At 37.8% G+C, this 15,373-nt stretch overlaps 1 protein-coding gene across 1 annotated transcript; it reads right to left on the reverse strand.

Moving 5' to 3' along the window:
* Positions 1-13,898: 13,898 nt before the first annotated feature.
* Positions 13,899-14,669, reverse strand: LOC149203008 (RING-H2 finger protein ATL78-like). The gene has a single exon (XM_089401748.1). The coding sequence runs from the start codon at positions 14,667-14,669 to the stop codon at positions 13,899-13,901; it is 771 nt and encodes a 256-aa protein (XP_089257874.1).
* Positions 14,670-15,373: the final 704 nt, after the last annotated feature.

Below are 15,373 nucleotides of genomic sequence, written 5' to 3' on the forward strand. Positions count from 1 at the left end.
GTGCAGGCCATACCTGAGAGCTACATCTCTTTCTTTTCAATTCTGTTCACATTTTATCTCATCCTTCGTCTTTCATGTAGACGCAGGAGCCAACTGCCACTCGAACCATCTGGGTCATAGAAGACGGTGGATATAACATTGCTATTCTTGAACCATAAAACTAATTAGCACCAACCAACCTCTCTCCACCTCAGATTTTGATGACTATGCTCATCATGGCGGTAAGCAGCCTAGTTGTCCTAGATATCTGCTCCCTACGCTATGCAGAAAAAGCTTCAAATGGAATTTCAACATATTTGTGCATACCTTAAATGGAATTTCAGCATACCTGTCACTTCTGCTAGAACTGCTGTGCCATCAAATTTTTGCTGCGTATGTTGGCTATGCTCCAATTATAGGACGATAATAATCCAGGATCCAGACAAAATTTTGTTCTTACCTTACATGCCAGTCTTTATCTCAATATATACCCAGGGGTGAAGTATCTGCAAGTGTGCCTATAGGGATTGTTGTCATATCATTGTGACACACTTGAATCTTGTTCCCTAGCAACAAGGGTAGTAAGGGCATGCACTGCACAATTTGTGTTCCCATAAGGTACATTTGATCCATAATCACGTGCTATTGACCTAGAATAAGTAGCAAGGAGGAAATGTACCTTGTAGAAGAATCTATTACGGAGGATCAGATAGTTCTAGATGTTGTATTGTTGCAAATTATAGAATTTGTTCCAGATTTGAAGCAATATTTGTCTGCAAGATTTAATTTGAGGTCAGGAATGAAGCCACATAAACTTTTCTTTTTAAAAATTGACTTGCTTGCCTCATGATCTCCAGAAATTTGGGATCTTATTGTCTGGTTTCCCATTTTATGGAAAGTCTTTGTTTGTTTCTACAAGAATTCCATTGGCTCTCCGGTTCGGAATTTTAGGTTACACCTTATTAGCAGTGCTCTTCTTTGTCTCATTTTCCCTCTTCCAAGGGTCAACTAGATTTATTCCTTCTCTTTTTCCTTTCTGAAATTCATCCTTGGCTGAAACTAGAGTGCTGCTTTTCCTTTCTGAAATTCATCCTTGGCTGAAACTGGAGTGCTTCTTGGCATTCTTATCTTAAACTTTTTTAGCAAGTTGTTTCGAGTGTCACTTGGAATTCTTATCTTGAACTTGTTTGGAAAGTTGATATAATTGGAGTGTTTCTTGGCATTCTTATCTTGAACCTATTTACCAACTTGAAACAAGGAGATACATGGCCTACTTCTGGGAAAACTTGGTACTTGAATTTCTGATTTTAGAAATCTAACAACTGCATCCTGCTATTTAATCTAACAACTGCATCCTGCTATTTTGTCTGGGACCTCCAAGATTACTATTTTGTCTGCTACCTCCAAGATTACCTTGTCTGGTAGAGGTTTTCTTGTATCTATTTCTAGTATGAGTCAATATTATGAGTCCATATTATGATGTGTTGGGAGTCATCTTCTTCAAGTGGTGACTTTTTATTATCCATTTTCTTTGGATTTTGTTATAGACCCATTTCATGGATATTTTCTTATTCTGCTAGAGTTTCTTCTATGATTTCCACTTCTTCCAGCTGGTGGGACAACTTATTCTACAGGTGTTGAGCATGCAAATGATAGCGAAAAGTATGGGAGACACGGAAAAAGAGCATCCTTACCTGGACAAGTGATCACGGAGATGGTGTACTTTTTCATGTGGCCCTTTTTTTACCATGTGTCTTCTTGGGCAGGGACGGGCACTCTTGTAATCAAAATGCTTTGTCCCTGCCCAAAGGGACGGGCACTCTTGTAATCAAAATGCTTTGGAAATAGCGGAGACATTAAAAATCTGAGATTTAAATGTAATTTAGCCAAACTTTTGTTGTACATGCGTTTCTCACTTTTTCTCGCCTTCTTCTTGCAAACAATAAAACCCATGCTATTGGGTATTGAATGCCCTCTAAGAGACAATATTTAATGCACTCTAAGAGATTGACGGGACAGCCCTGGTCGTTCTCCCGCATACATACATGGACAATGTAAGATTCCTCCGCCTCCGCTTCCGCCTTGATCGCCACCGCCACCACCATTCCATTGATCGCCACCACCACCACCATTCCATAAGAACGCATGCGGAGGCATGCGTAACATAGGCCCATCCATTCTTCTGATATTGATGGCCATGAAATGTCTTCATACGAAACACAAGACGCGAGCTCCATTGATTATAAATACTGTATACGAAATGATGTATCAGGTGGAATCAGTATTGTACGCATTAATACCATTTATTTATATTCAAATTCAAATTCGAAATTTGAACTTTGAACTTGTAAACCCGCCCCGCCCCGCCCAAATTCAAAATTTGAACTTATAAACCTGCTCATCTATTTAGGAAAAAGCGTCCTGTCACTTCCGTCACAACCACAATCTTCCTTCTGCAACATTTTTCTGTATTTTACTAAATCTTGCCATCAGAGTCCAAGTTAGTTCCCATTGTGCCTTGACCCACTTCAAGGTTTGACGCCGTTGGAGCGCTTTTCCAGCAAAATGCAGAGCATTTCTGGCTTGCAATCGTCTATTGATGACAGGAGATTGTTCAAATATCGCAAGATATTGCAGTCTTCGACACCCATCAGCCTGTCGATGGACATTGCAGAGAGATCCACAACGGTTAACGATGTAGCAAAATCGTGTTTCGACTCAGACAGAGCCATCATCCCCGCGGCGTTGCTCTGTTCCATACTGTGCGCGTTGAGCGTGAGTGCCTTGCTACGCTATAGACTGCGCTGCAGACGACGACGAGTGGCGTTCGAGCCAGAAATCGATTTGGTTGTCGGAGTTAAAAGGGTCACCGGCAAGGAAATCAATATAAAAGCACTGCCTACAACTGTGTGTGACAGTACAGGGTCGTCCCTCGCAGGCATGGATTGCCCCATTTGCTTAACAGAATTTGTGTAAGGAGAAAAGGTGAGAGTATTACCAGGGTGCTGTCACAGTTTCCACGCAGATTGCATTGATGCATGGGCGGTTTCCAACCCATCCTGTCCGTCATGTCGACATTCTCTACATCATGTGGTGGTGGAAAAATCATTAGGGGTGGTTCACCCAACTGCTGAGACCACCCAAGGTGCCCAAATGCATAGTAATGAAAGTGTTAGAGAAAATCATGTTCTGCAATCTTGCAATAGTTCTATGGCAGCTTCATCATGTTTGGATTGCATGAGATCAAACGACTTGGAAAGAAAGAAAAGGCGAGGCTTGAAGAGCAAGATTGGAAAAAGTGCGCAGGAGTGGAAAGGGCGCATGACAGGAATCTGAAATGTGACCACGGGAGCTCTACATATTTAGCGAAAATTTGAAGGGATAAATTTCGTTTAGAAATATTTTATTTGAATATTTGAATTCTGAATCCTAAAGTTTTGTAGATAAAAATGTAGTAGGTAATTAGGTTTGGTACTAATAACGGTATCCCATGTAGTTACGATAACGGTTTCACCTGAATTGTCCAGCTCATTTCGGACTGAATGAAACTATTAGCTTGAGTTACTCCTATGGTCTTCAATTTTGGGGGTTATTATTAACCCGGCCATCGAGCGATATCTACTCTAATACCTGCAACTGCTATGTCCAGAACAGTGTTCTAAATACACTGTGCTATCGGTTGATGATGTGTATTCAAATATATTCAGAATAATATGGGGCTTCTCTGATATTGTATATCACAACGACGGGGGCTTCTCCAATAGGAGCAGGCTGTCCTCGCAACCCTGAGCGAACCTTTTCAATTAATTATTACAGTAGATTTCCTGTTAAGCACAAACGGACTTGCATGGAGTCTCGATATTCTACATGGTTCCAAATGAAGACGCTTTCAAAATGACCACGGAGAATATATTTTCGTAATTGGGCCAAGCAATTTTTTTATTATAACTTCTGATAAAACTTTCTTCGTGACTTCACACATCCACAAAAATATACTCTTTTAAAAACACTTTTAAATAATCCAAATAATTTTTCTCGAAAAGAAATAGAAATTGTGGTAGGATTTGGGAAAAAATTTGGTGTAAATTTTTCCAAATCTGGTCATAGCTATCAAAATAATTTTTATTGCTATGCCTAATCGTTATCAAGCTTCAAACTTTTTGGGTGCTCTCTTGTGTTCTTCATGGTAATGAATGTATTTCGACTATTAAAAAAACAATTCAAATACTCTTAAAATTAGATTTTTTAAAACAATATTCCCTAGATTTTGTAAATAATTTTTATTCCTATGCCCACATTAAGTGTTTATACTAATATAATACATACAACCATGATAATATTTATTCACACTAATATAATACACACAACCATGATAATATTTATTTTTTAAAAGTTGTACATTATTTTGATTTTGCAAAGGTAAAGTGCCCCAAATTTCCCTTTTTAATTTTGATATTTTTGGTATTTATTTTTTAAAAGTATTACATTATTTTGATTTTGCAAAGGTAAAGTGCCCCAAATTTCCCTTTTTAATTTTGATATTTTTGAGTGTCATAGGAAGGAACTTGTAATATGAGTCAAATATCCTTGTTATTGTAGCCAATGGTTCTTAGTTCGAGTGGTTGGGATTGTGGTTTGCCACTTCATCCTCCTAGATTCAAGTCTTCAAAAGCATGCTTTAGCCTATATTGATTATGTTGAGGGAGTAGGTGACACCAAGGAGTTTTCACTCCATCGGGTTATTAATGACTATGGTCGGTTATTAACCATGGTTGACTATGGTTGACCTAATAAACCTAGTAAATTTTGTGGTTTCATAATGAGGGTGTTGAATAATAATCATTGATAATTTGATGACGAATAATAAAATTACCATGTTTTATTTACCTTTCTTTCAATCTCTCTATGTTTATTCATAATCTTATATTTGTCTATGTTTATTCATAATCTTATATTTGTCTTTTTATGTTTGTATGCTTGATCTCAGTTCAAAATATTTTCTATTACATTTCTTAGTATTTCATTGATTTATGATCAACATTAGGGAGAATTAATCTATTGTAGGTGACACTAAGGAGTTTTCACTCCATATTACCATGTTTTATTTACCTTTCTTTCAATCTCTCTATGTTTATTCATAATCTTATATTTGTCTTTTTATGTTTGTATGCTTGATCTAGGTTCAAAATATTTTCTATTACATTTCTTAGTATTTCATTGATTTATGATCAACATTAAGGAGAATTAATCTATTGTATATTTACTTTTGAATTAATGTCTCATTGAATAAGATATTGCAATGTATGACTTCATGATTTTATGCCATGGGTCCACAAGGTACAAGGTTAAAGAGAATTTGATTTAATGGTGCAAAATATTTGTAAACCATGTGTTGCAGATTTAACATGACACGGAGGAGGGAGTGAACCATCACCAATCATATATCCCCTTAGGAAAGAAAATAAAACATATATTTCATAGTTTAAATCATTAGAATGTAGAATTTTATGTGCCCATGATTTCATATTTAATTTTATTATAAATTTAAAGGTCTCCTATGTATATACCATGGATCTAAGGAGCTCAATACCATTAATAATTATATATGAATATATTTTGAGCCATTTATTATAACTCACATGAGTTAATTTAAATTTGAACATTAGTTGCATTCCAAAATATGTTTGTTAGAATTCTATGCACCTCAGATCCAATATATGGTTTAGATAGAAAACATAAACACACTGAAAAATTCCTAAATTCAAAAACTTTGCACAATGAAAATTACACCAGAAATCAGGTCAATGTATAATACACAATAGATATTTCCCAAAATTGTTTTCTTACAATTCCATCAATTAGAAAATCCACAAAGCTCTCGTACCAACAATAGTGGCCGTTTATAATCCTGGTACAATGCCAAAATATCAGGACTAATCCTTTGACCAAATCACCTAGGGCTGAGGCTTTGTCCTCTAAGCCTTTCCTACCCAAATATAGACACCTACAACATCTTGTCCACTCTACTATAGCAAATTAGGGCATAATTGACCCTTCTTAAATTACCAAAATAACAATATGCTTACTTGGTAATCCTTATACAAAATTTTTGTAGCAGGCATATCAACTTCCTCTCCATGGCCAACCTCTTGTCCCTTTCATTAAGCCTCTTCAACCTTCTTGAAGCCTTGCCCTACTCCCTTAGGCATTCGACCTCCCACTCAGAGCTTAATAGGCCTACATCCATTCCTTTTATGCTTACAACATAGTTCAACAAGTCCTTGGCCTCCTTTTACGGGTTGCATCCTACCCTAACAGGCTTTCCGAGAGGCTCTATCTCCATTCTTTCCCTTACTCAGGCCTGTAGGCTTCTTCCTAAGACTGTAGCCAACCCTTAGGGCCTTCCTACTCCATTCAACCTATTTCCTTTGATTTGCAGCCTCTCTTTTGACCACATAATTGTCCCTTGCTTCCTTGTTCACTTCCTCTTTCTTGTCACTCCTTTTCTTCCTAACGCTAGATCGCTTCTAGCCATCTTCCACCACACAAGAATAATGATGCTTTATGCTTCTTGTTTACAATCCTCTCCATTGGCTTCTTATTTATACTTGTACATAGGTCCCTTAGGAAGCAATTTTTTCATTCAAGAAACCTCCAACACAACCTCAATGTTAAATTAGAATATTAAATCCCCTCCTTGGGTTCAAAGCCTACTTACTTTAGGTCCAAAACCTTGAACTTGGCAGCAAATCCAACACACTCATACTTTGTGGCTGTGTCTCTCTCACAAGCCTAGAACAAAGGGCATGTGAGAGTACCACATGATGCTACCCAATTTAAAAACTCCCTCTTAGAAAGGAAGGTACTTACATTTTGTGGAAGTATCTCTATTTCTCACACTAGAACACATTCCACTTCCAGGGATGCTCTCCAACATTCATCATAAAATTCACCTTTCGTCACAAAAGAAAAACCTGTTATAAGAAGGAAATCCTTGTTAGAAGTTTCCTTACTGCTAGAAGCCTCCGCTTCTTCTTTTCCTGATAGGCCTTTAGGTTATTCCATGGCTCCTTCTTTTTAGATATCGAAATATCCTTTCCTTTCTCTGATGATGCACTCTTATGGGGTTGCTAACTCTCTCTTTGAATTGATGAACTCCCTCTAGAACTTGAATCCCTTTAAGTCTTTAAAGCCTTCTACTTTCCTTGGTGAATAGGCTTTCTTTTTAGCTTATACAAACCATTCTCTCTTATTATGAGAATCACCCCTGGGCTGGAGTTAGATCTATTGGGCTTGAGAAACACTTTTCCATTCCAATAAATTACATTAAACCCCTTTGCTTCAATTGCTGAGATTGAAAGCAAACTGCATCTGAGATTTGGTACCCAAAGTATTTCCTCGACTCATAGAAATCTACATGTCTCCATCCTGAATAGTACAATCTCAGTCCCTATGAATGCATGTTGACTCTTATCACTAATCTTCACATGTATATCAGAGTCCCACTCAGTAATCTCTCAAATACTTCTCGTGTTCCTTTCATATGCTTCGAGGCTCCATTATTTAAGAACCAAGCACTGGCACGAATAGTGCTCCCAAAGAAATGAGAGATAAGAGAAAAATCCTCGTCGAATATCCTAGCAAACTCATCCTTGTCCACTGTGGCTAGAGAAACCATTACCATCTCACGCTTCTTTCCTTTCCCTCCCTTCTTCTTATGGAAACTTTATTACATAATGACTGAAATCTTCACATGAAAAGAATTTCAATTTGCCTAATTCCTTCTTCTTGATGCCATTTTTGAACTTTACTTTACCCTTATTCAACATACTTCCCATTATAACTCTTATGTTGAAGACCCTCATCCCAAAGTTCCTCCTCGATGAAAACATCCAATAACTTGTTCCAATATGGAAGGTTCTCCCACACTACTACTCCTTTTATAAAAGGCTTCCACGAATCTAAGAATACCTTTAGTGTAGGTGCTCATCAAATATGATTCTTCCACATTATGCCCTATAGCCGCAAGCTCGTCACAAACTTGCAAAATCCATGTAAGATAAGATGAAACATTCTCTGAACGTGCCATCTTAGTTTCCATGAACTTCTCTCTCAATACCATATTCTGATTTTCATGCTTGTCCTAAAACAAAACTTTTCAGAGCCTTATGAATCACCTCCTCAAACCATATCTCAGAAAATTTGTTCTTGTCTTCTTCGATGACATCCTCATCTATAGTGGCACTTGGGTGGCACATCTTCAGCATGTAGATCTACTCTTGCAACTGCTCCGCACGCATAAATTATTTGTCAAGATGTCTAAGTGTTCATTTGGCATGGAAGAAGTTGAGTATTTGGGCCACATTGTGGGTCGTGAAGGTGTCAAGGTGGATCCCAAAAAGATCCAGGCAATGCAAGAATGGCCTCAACCTAAGACCTTGAAAAACTTGAGAGGACTTTTGGGTCTCACAGGCTATTATCGTAAATTTGTCCGCAACTATGGCCGCATAGCGAAGCCCCTAACGCAACTCCTAAAGAAAAATTCCTTCTTCTGGAACGAGGAAGCACAACAGGCATTTACCGCTCTCAAAACCGCCATGTGTTCCACTCCTGTCTTAGCACTACCAGACTTCACCAAATCATTTGTCATTGAATGTGATGCTTCGGGAACAGGTATTGGAGCGGTCTTAATGCAGGAAGGACAACCATTGGCCTTCACCAGCCAACAACTAAGTGGGAGGAATCTGGGCCAATCTACCTACGAGAAGGAAATGATGGCCATCTTACATGCAGTCGAGACCTGGCGACCTTACTTGTTGGGGCGACGTTTCCAAATCAGCACAGATCATCACAGTCTTAAATATTTTTTGGAGCAACGCCTATCTTCCCCACAACAAAATAAATGGTTAGCCAAAATGCTGGGATATGATTATGAGATCACTTACAAGAAAGGGAAAGACAACAGGGTAGCAGATGCATTGTCGTGCCAATTTGAGGAGGAAAGTACACTGCTCGCAATTTCCCTCCCCATTGCATGGAACATGTGGGTAGCTATGAAAGTTTTGTTTTAGGACAAGCATGAAAATCAGAATATGGTATTGAGAGAGAAGTTCATGGAAACTAAGATGGCACGTTCAGAGAATGTTTCATCTTATCTTACATGGATTTTGCAAGTTTGTGACGAGCTTGCGGCTATAGGGCATAATGTGGAAGAATCATATTTGATGAGCACTACACTAAAGGTATTCTTAGATTCGTGGAAGCCTTTCATAAAAGGAGTAGTAGCGTGGGAGAACCTTCCATATTGGAACAAGTTATTGGATGTTTTCATCGAGGAGGAACTTTGGGATGAGGGTCTTCAACATAAGAGTTATAATGGGAAGTATGTTGAATAAGGGTAAAGTAAAGTTCAAAAATGGCATCAAGAAGAAGGAATTAGGCAAATTGAAATTCTTTTCATGTGAAGATTTCAGTCATTATGTAAGAAAGTTTCCATAAGAAGAAGGGAGGGAAAGGAAAGAAGCGTGAGATGGTAATGGTTTCTCTAGCTACAGTGGACAAGGATGAGTTTGCTAGGATATTCGACGAGGATTTTTCTCTTATCTCTCATTTCTTTGGGAGCACTATTCGTGCCAGTGCTTGGTTCTTAAATAATGGAGCCTCGAAGCATATGAAAGGAACACGAGAAGTATTTGAGAGATTACTGAGTGGGACTCTGATATACATGTGAAGATTAGTGATAAGAGTCAACATGCATTCATAGGGACTGAGATTGTACTATTCAGGATGGAGACATGTAGATTTCTATGAGTCGAGGAAATACTTTGGGTACCAAATCTCAGATGCAGTTTGCTTTCAATCTCAGCAATTGAAGCAAAGGGGTTTAATGTAATTTATTGGAATGGAAAAGTGTTTCTCAAGCCCAGTAGATCTAACTCCAGCCCAGGGGTGGTTCTCATAATAAGAGAGAATGGTTTGTATAAGCTAAAAGGAAAGCCTATTCACCAAGGAAAGTAGAAGGCTTTAAAGACTTAAAGGGAGTCAAGTTCTAGAGGGAGTTCATCAATTCAGAGAGAGAGTTAGCAACCCCATAAGAGTGCATCATCAGAGAAAGGAAAGGATATTTCGATATCTAAAAAGAAGGAGCCATGGAATAACTTAAAGGCCTATCAGGAAAAGAAGAAGCGGAGGCTTCTAGCAGTAAGGAAACTTCTAACAAGGATTTCCTTCTTATAACAGGTTTTTCTTTTGTGACGAAAGGTGAATTTTATGATGAATGTTGGAGAGCATCCCTGGAAGTGGAATGTGTTCTAGTGTGAGAAATAGAGATACTTCCACAAAATGTAAGTACCTTCCTTTCTAAGAGGGAGTGTTTAAATTGGGTAGCATCATGTGGTACTCTCACATGCCCTTTGTTCTAGGCTTGTGAGAGAGACACAGCCACAAAGTATGAGTGTGTTGGATTTGCTGCCAAGTTCAAGGTTTTGGACCTAAAGTAAGTAGGCTTTGAACCCAAGGAGGGGATTTAATATTCTAATTTAACATTGAGGTTGTGTTGGAGGTTTCTTGAATGAAAAATTTGCTTCCTAAGGGACCTATGTACAAGTATAAATAAGAAGCCAATGGAGAGGCTTGTAAACAAGAAGCATAAAGCATCATTATTCTTGTGTGGTGGAAGATGGCTAGAAGCGATCTAGCATTAGGAAGAAAAGGAGTGACAAGAAAGAGGAAGTGAACAAGGAAGCAAGGGACAATTATGTGGTCAAAAGAGAGGCTGCAAATCAAAGGAAATAGGCTGAATGGAGTAGGAAGGCCCTAAGGGTTGGCTACAGTCTTAGGAAGAAGCCTACAGGCCTGAGTAAGGGAAAGAATGGAGATAGAGCCTCTCGGAAAGCCTGTTAGGGTAGGATGCAACCCGTAAAAGGAGGCCAAGGACTTGTTGAACTATGTTGTAAGCATAAAAGGAATGGATGTATGCCTATTAAGCTCTGAGTGGGAGGTCGAATGCCTAAGGGAGTAGGGCAAGGCTTCAAGAAGGTTGAAGAGGCTTAATGAAAGGGACAATAGGTTGGCCATGGAGAGGAAGTTGATATGCCTGCTACAAAAATTTTGTATAAGGACTACCAAGTAAGCATATTGTTATTTTGGTAATTTAAGAAGGGTCAATTATGCCCTAATTTGCTATAGTAGAGTAGACAAGATGTTGTAGGTGTCTATATTTGGGTAGGAAAGGCTTAGAGGACAAAGCCTCAGCCCTAGGTGATTTGGTCAAAGGATTAGTCCTGATATTTTGGCATTGTACCAGGATTATAAACGGCCACTATTGTTGGTACGAGAGCTTTGTGGATTTTCTAATTAATGGAATTGTAAGAAAACAATTTTGGGAAATATCTATTGTGTATTATACATTGACCTGATTTCTGGTGTAATTTTCATTGTGCAAAGTTTTTGAATTTAGGAATTTTTCAGTGTGTTTATGTTTTCTATCTAAACCATATATTGGATCTGAGGTGCATAGAATTCTAACAAACATATTTTGGAATGCAACTAATGTTCAAATTTAAATTAACTCATGTGAGTTATAATAAATGGCTCAAAATATATTCATATATAATTATTAATGGTATTGAGCTCCTTAGATCCATGGTATATACATAGGAGACCTTTAAATTTATAATAAAATTAAATATGAAATCACGGGCACATAAAATTCTACATTCTAATGATTTAAACTATGAAATATATGTTTTATTTTCTTTCCTAAGGGGATATATGATTGGTGATGGTTCACTCCCTCCTCCGTGTCATGTTAAATCTGCAACACATGGTTTTGCACCATTAAATCAAATTCTCTTTAACCTTGTACCTTGTGGACCCATGGCATAAAATCATGAAGTCATACATTGCAATATCTTATTCAATGAGACATTAATTCAAAAGTAAATATACAATAGATTAATTCTCCTTAATGTTGATCATAAATCAATGAAATACTAAGAAATGTAATAGAAAATATTTTGAACCTAGATCAAGCATACAAACATAAAAAGACAAATATAAGATTATGAATAAACATAGAGAGATTGAAAGAAAGGTAAATAAAACATGGTAATATGGAGTGAAAACTCCTTAGTGTCACCTACAATAGATTAATTCTCCCTAATGTTGATCATAAATCAATGAAATACTAAGAAATGTAATAGAAAATATTTTGAACTGAGATCAAGCATACAAACATAAAAAGACAAATATAAGATTATGAATAAACATAGACAAATATAAGATTATGAATAAACATAGAGAGATTGAAAGAAAGGTAAATAAAACATGGTAATTTTATTATTCGTCATCAAATTATCAATGATTATTATTCAACACCCTCATTATGAAACCACAAAATTTACTAGGTTTATTAGGTCAACCATAGTCAACCATGGTTAATAACCGACCATAGTCAATAATAACCGGATGGAGTGAAAACTCCTTGGTGTCACCTACTCCCTCAACATAATCAATATAGGCTAAAGCATGCTTTTGAAGACTTGAATCTAGGAGGATGAAGTGGCAAACCACAATCCCAACCACTCGAACTAAGAACCATTGGCTACAATAACAAGGATATTTGACTCATATTACAAGTTCCTTCCTATGACACTCAAAAATATCAAAATTAAAAAGGGAAATTTGGGGCACTTTACCTTTGCAAAATCAAAATAATGTAATACTTTTAAAAAATAAATACCAAAAATATCAAAATTAAAAAGGGAAATTTGGGGCACTTTACCTTTGCAAAATCAAAATAATGTACAACTTTTAAAAAATAAATATTATCATGGTTGTGTGTATTATATTAGTGTAAATAAATATTATCATGGTTGTATGTATTATATTAGTATAAACACTTAATGTGAGCATAGGAATAAAAATTATTTACAAAATCTAGGGAATATTGTTTTAAAAAATCTAATTTTAAGAGTATTTGAATTGTTTTTTTAATAGTCGAAATACATTCATTACCATGAAGAACACAAGAGAGCACCCATGAAGAACACAAGAGAGCACCCAAAAAGTTTGAAGCTTGATAACGATTAGGCATAGCAATAAAAATTATTTTGATAGCTATGACCAGATTTGGAAAAATTTACACCAAATTTTTTCCCAAATCCTACCACAATTTCTATTTCTTTTCGAGAAAAATTGTGTCCCCGTTAGGCTATCGCTAAAAATGATTTGGATTATTTAAAAGTGTTTTTAAAAGAGTATATTTTTGTGGATGTGTGAAGTCACGAAGAAAGTTTTATCAGAAGTTATAATAAAAAAATTGCTTGGCCCAATTACGAAAATATATTCTCTGTGGTCATTTTGAAAGCGTCTTCATTTGGAACCATGTAGAATATCGAGACTCCATGCAAGTCCGTTTGTGCTTAACAGGAAATCTACTGTAATAATTAATTGAAAAGGTTCGCTCAGGGTTGCGAGGACAGCCTGCTCCTATTGGAAAAGCCCCCGTCGTTGTGATATACAATATCAGAGAAGCCCCATATTATTCTGAATATATTTGAATACACATCATCAACCGATAGCACAGTGTATTTAGAACACTGTTCTGGACATAGCAGTTGCAGGTATTAGAGTAGATATCGCTCGATGGCCGGGTTAATAATAACCCCCGAAATTGAAGACCATAGGAGTAACTCAAGCTAATAGTTTCATTCAGTCCGAAATGAGCTGGACAATTCAGGTGAAACCGCTATCGTAACTACATGGGATACCGTTATTAGTACCAAACCTAATTACCTACTACATTTTTATCTACAAAACTTTAGGATTCAGAATTCAAATATTCAAATAAAATATTTCTAAACGAAATTTATCCCTTCAAATTTTCGCTAAATATGTAGAGCTCCCGTGGTCACATTTCAGATTCCTGTAATGCGCCCTTTCCACTCCTGCGCACTTTTTCCAATCTTGCTCTTCAAGCCTCGCCTTTTCTTTCTTTCCAAGTCGTTTGATCTCATGCAATCCAAACATGATGAAGCTGCCATAGAACTATTGCAAGATTGCAGAACATGATTTTCTCTAACACTTTCATTACTATGCATTTGGGCACCTTGGGTGGTCTCAGCAGCTGGGTGAACCACCCCTAATGATTTTTCCACCACCACATGATGTAGAGAATGTCGACATGACGGACAGGATGGGTTGGAAACCGCCCATGCATCAATGCAATCTGCGTGGAAACTGTGACAGCACCCTGGTAATACTCTCACCTTTTCTCCTTCCACAAATTCTGTTAAGCAAATGGGGCAATCCATGCCTGCGAGGGACGACCCTGTACTGTCACACACAGTTGTAGGCAGTGCTTTTATATTGATTTCCTTGCCGGTGACCCTTTTAACTCCGACAACCAAATCGATTTCTGGCTCGGACGCCACTCGCCGTCGTCTGCAGCGCAGTCTATAGCGTAGCAAGGCACTCACGCTCAACGCGCACAGTATGGAACAGAGCAACGCCGCGGGGATGATGGCTCTGTCTGAGTCGAAACACGATTTCGCTACATCGTTAACCGCTGTGGATCTCTCTGCAATGTCCATCGAGAGGCTGATGGGTGTCGAAGACTGCAATATCTTGCGATATTTGAACAATCTCCTGTCATCAATAGACGATTGCAAGCCAGAAATGCTCTGCATTTTGCTGGAAAAGCGCTCCAACGGCGTCAAACCTCGAAGTGGGTCAAGGCACAATGGGAACTAGCTTGGACTCTGATGGCAAGATTTAGTAAAATACAGAAAAATGTTGCAGAAGGAAGATTGTGGTTGTGACGGAAGTGACAGGACGCTTTTTCCTAAATAGATGAGCAGGTTTATAAGTTCAAATTTTGAATTTGGGCGGGGCGGGGCGGGTTTACAAGTTCAAAGTTCAAATTTCGAATTTGAATTTGAATATAAATAAATGGTATTAATGCGTACAATACTGATTCCACCTGATGACATCATTTCGTATACAGTATTTCATTTCGTATACAGTATTTATAATCAATGGAGCTCGCGTCTTGTGTTTCGTATGAAGACATTTCATGGCCATCAATATCAGAAGAATGGATGGGCCTATGTTACGCATGCCTCCGCATGCGTTCTTATGGAATGGTGGTGGCGGTGGCGATCAAGGCGGAAGCGGAGGCGGAGGAATCGACCAGGGCTGTCCCGTCAATCTCTTGGAGTGCATTAAATACTGTCTCTTAGAGGGCATTCAATACCCAATAGCATGGGATTTATTGTTTGCCCCTTCTTCTCAGCCTATTAAAGACTGAGACTGTTTTATGTTAACCACTCAATTTTTTTTAGTTCTTATTTGGCCTCTTCCCCAGGTCGATGGCTTGGAAACTTGGCTTAAA

Source organism: Pinus tabuliformis, chromosome 2_1, assembly GCF_031772625.1.
Source record: "Pinus tabuliformis cultivar Carrire ecotype Pingquan chromosome 2_1, CPIR1, whole genome shotgun sequence".
NCBI lineage: Eukaryota > Viridiplantae > Streptophyta > Pinopsida > Pinales > Pinaceae > Pinus > Pinus tabuliformis.

Coding starts and splice junctions, on each gene's coding strand:
- LOC149203008 (XM_089401748.1), bottom strand. CDS start 14,669: ATGCAGAGCATTTCTGGCTTGCAATCGTCTATTGATGACAGGAGATTG.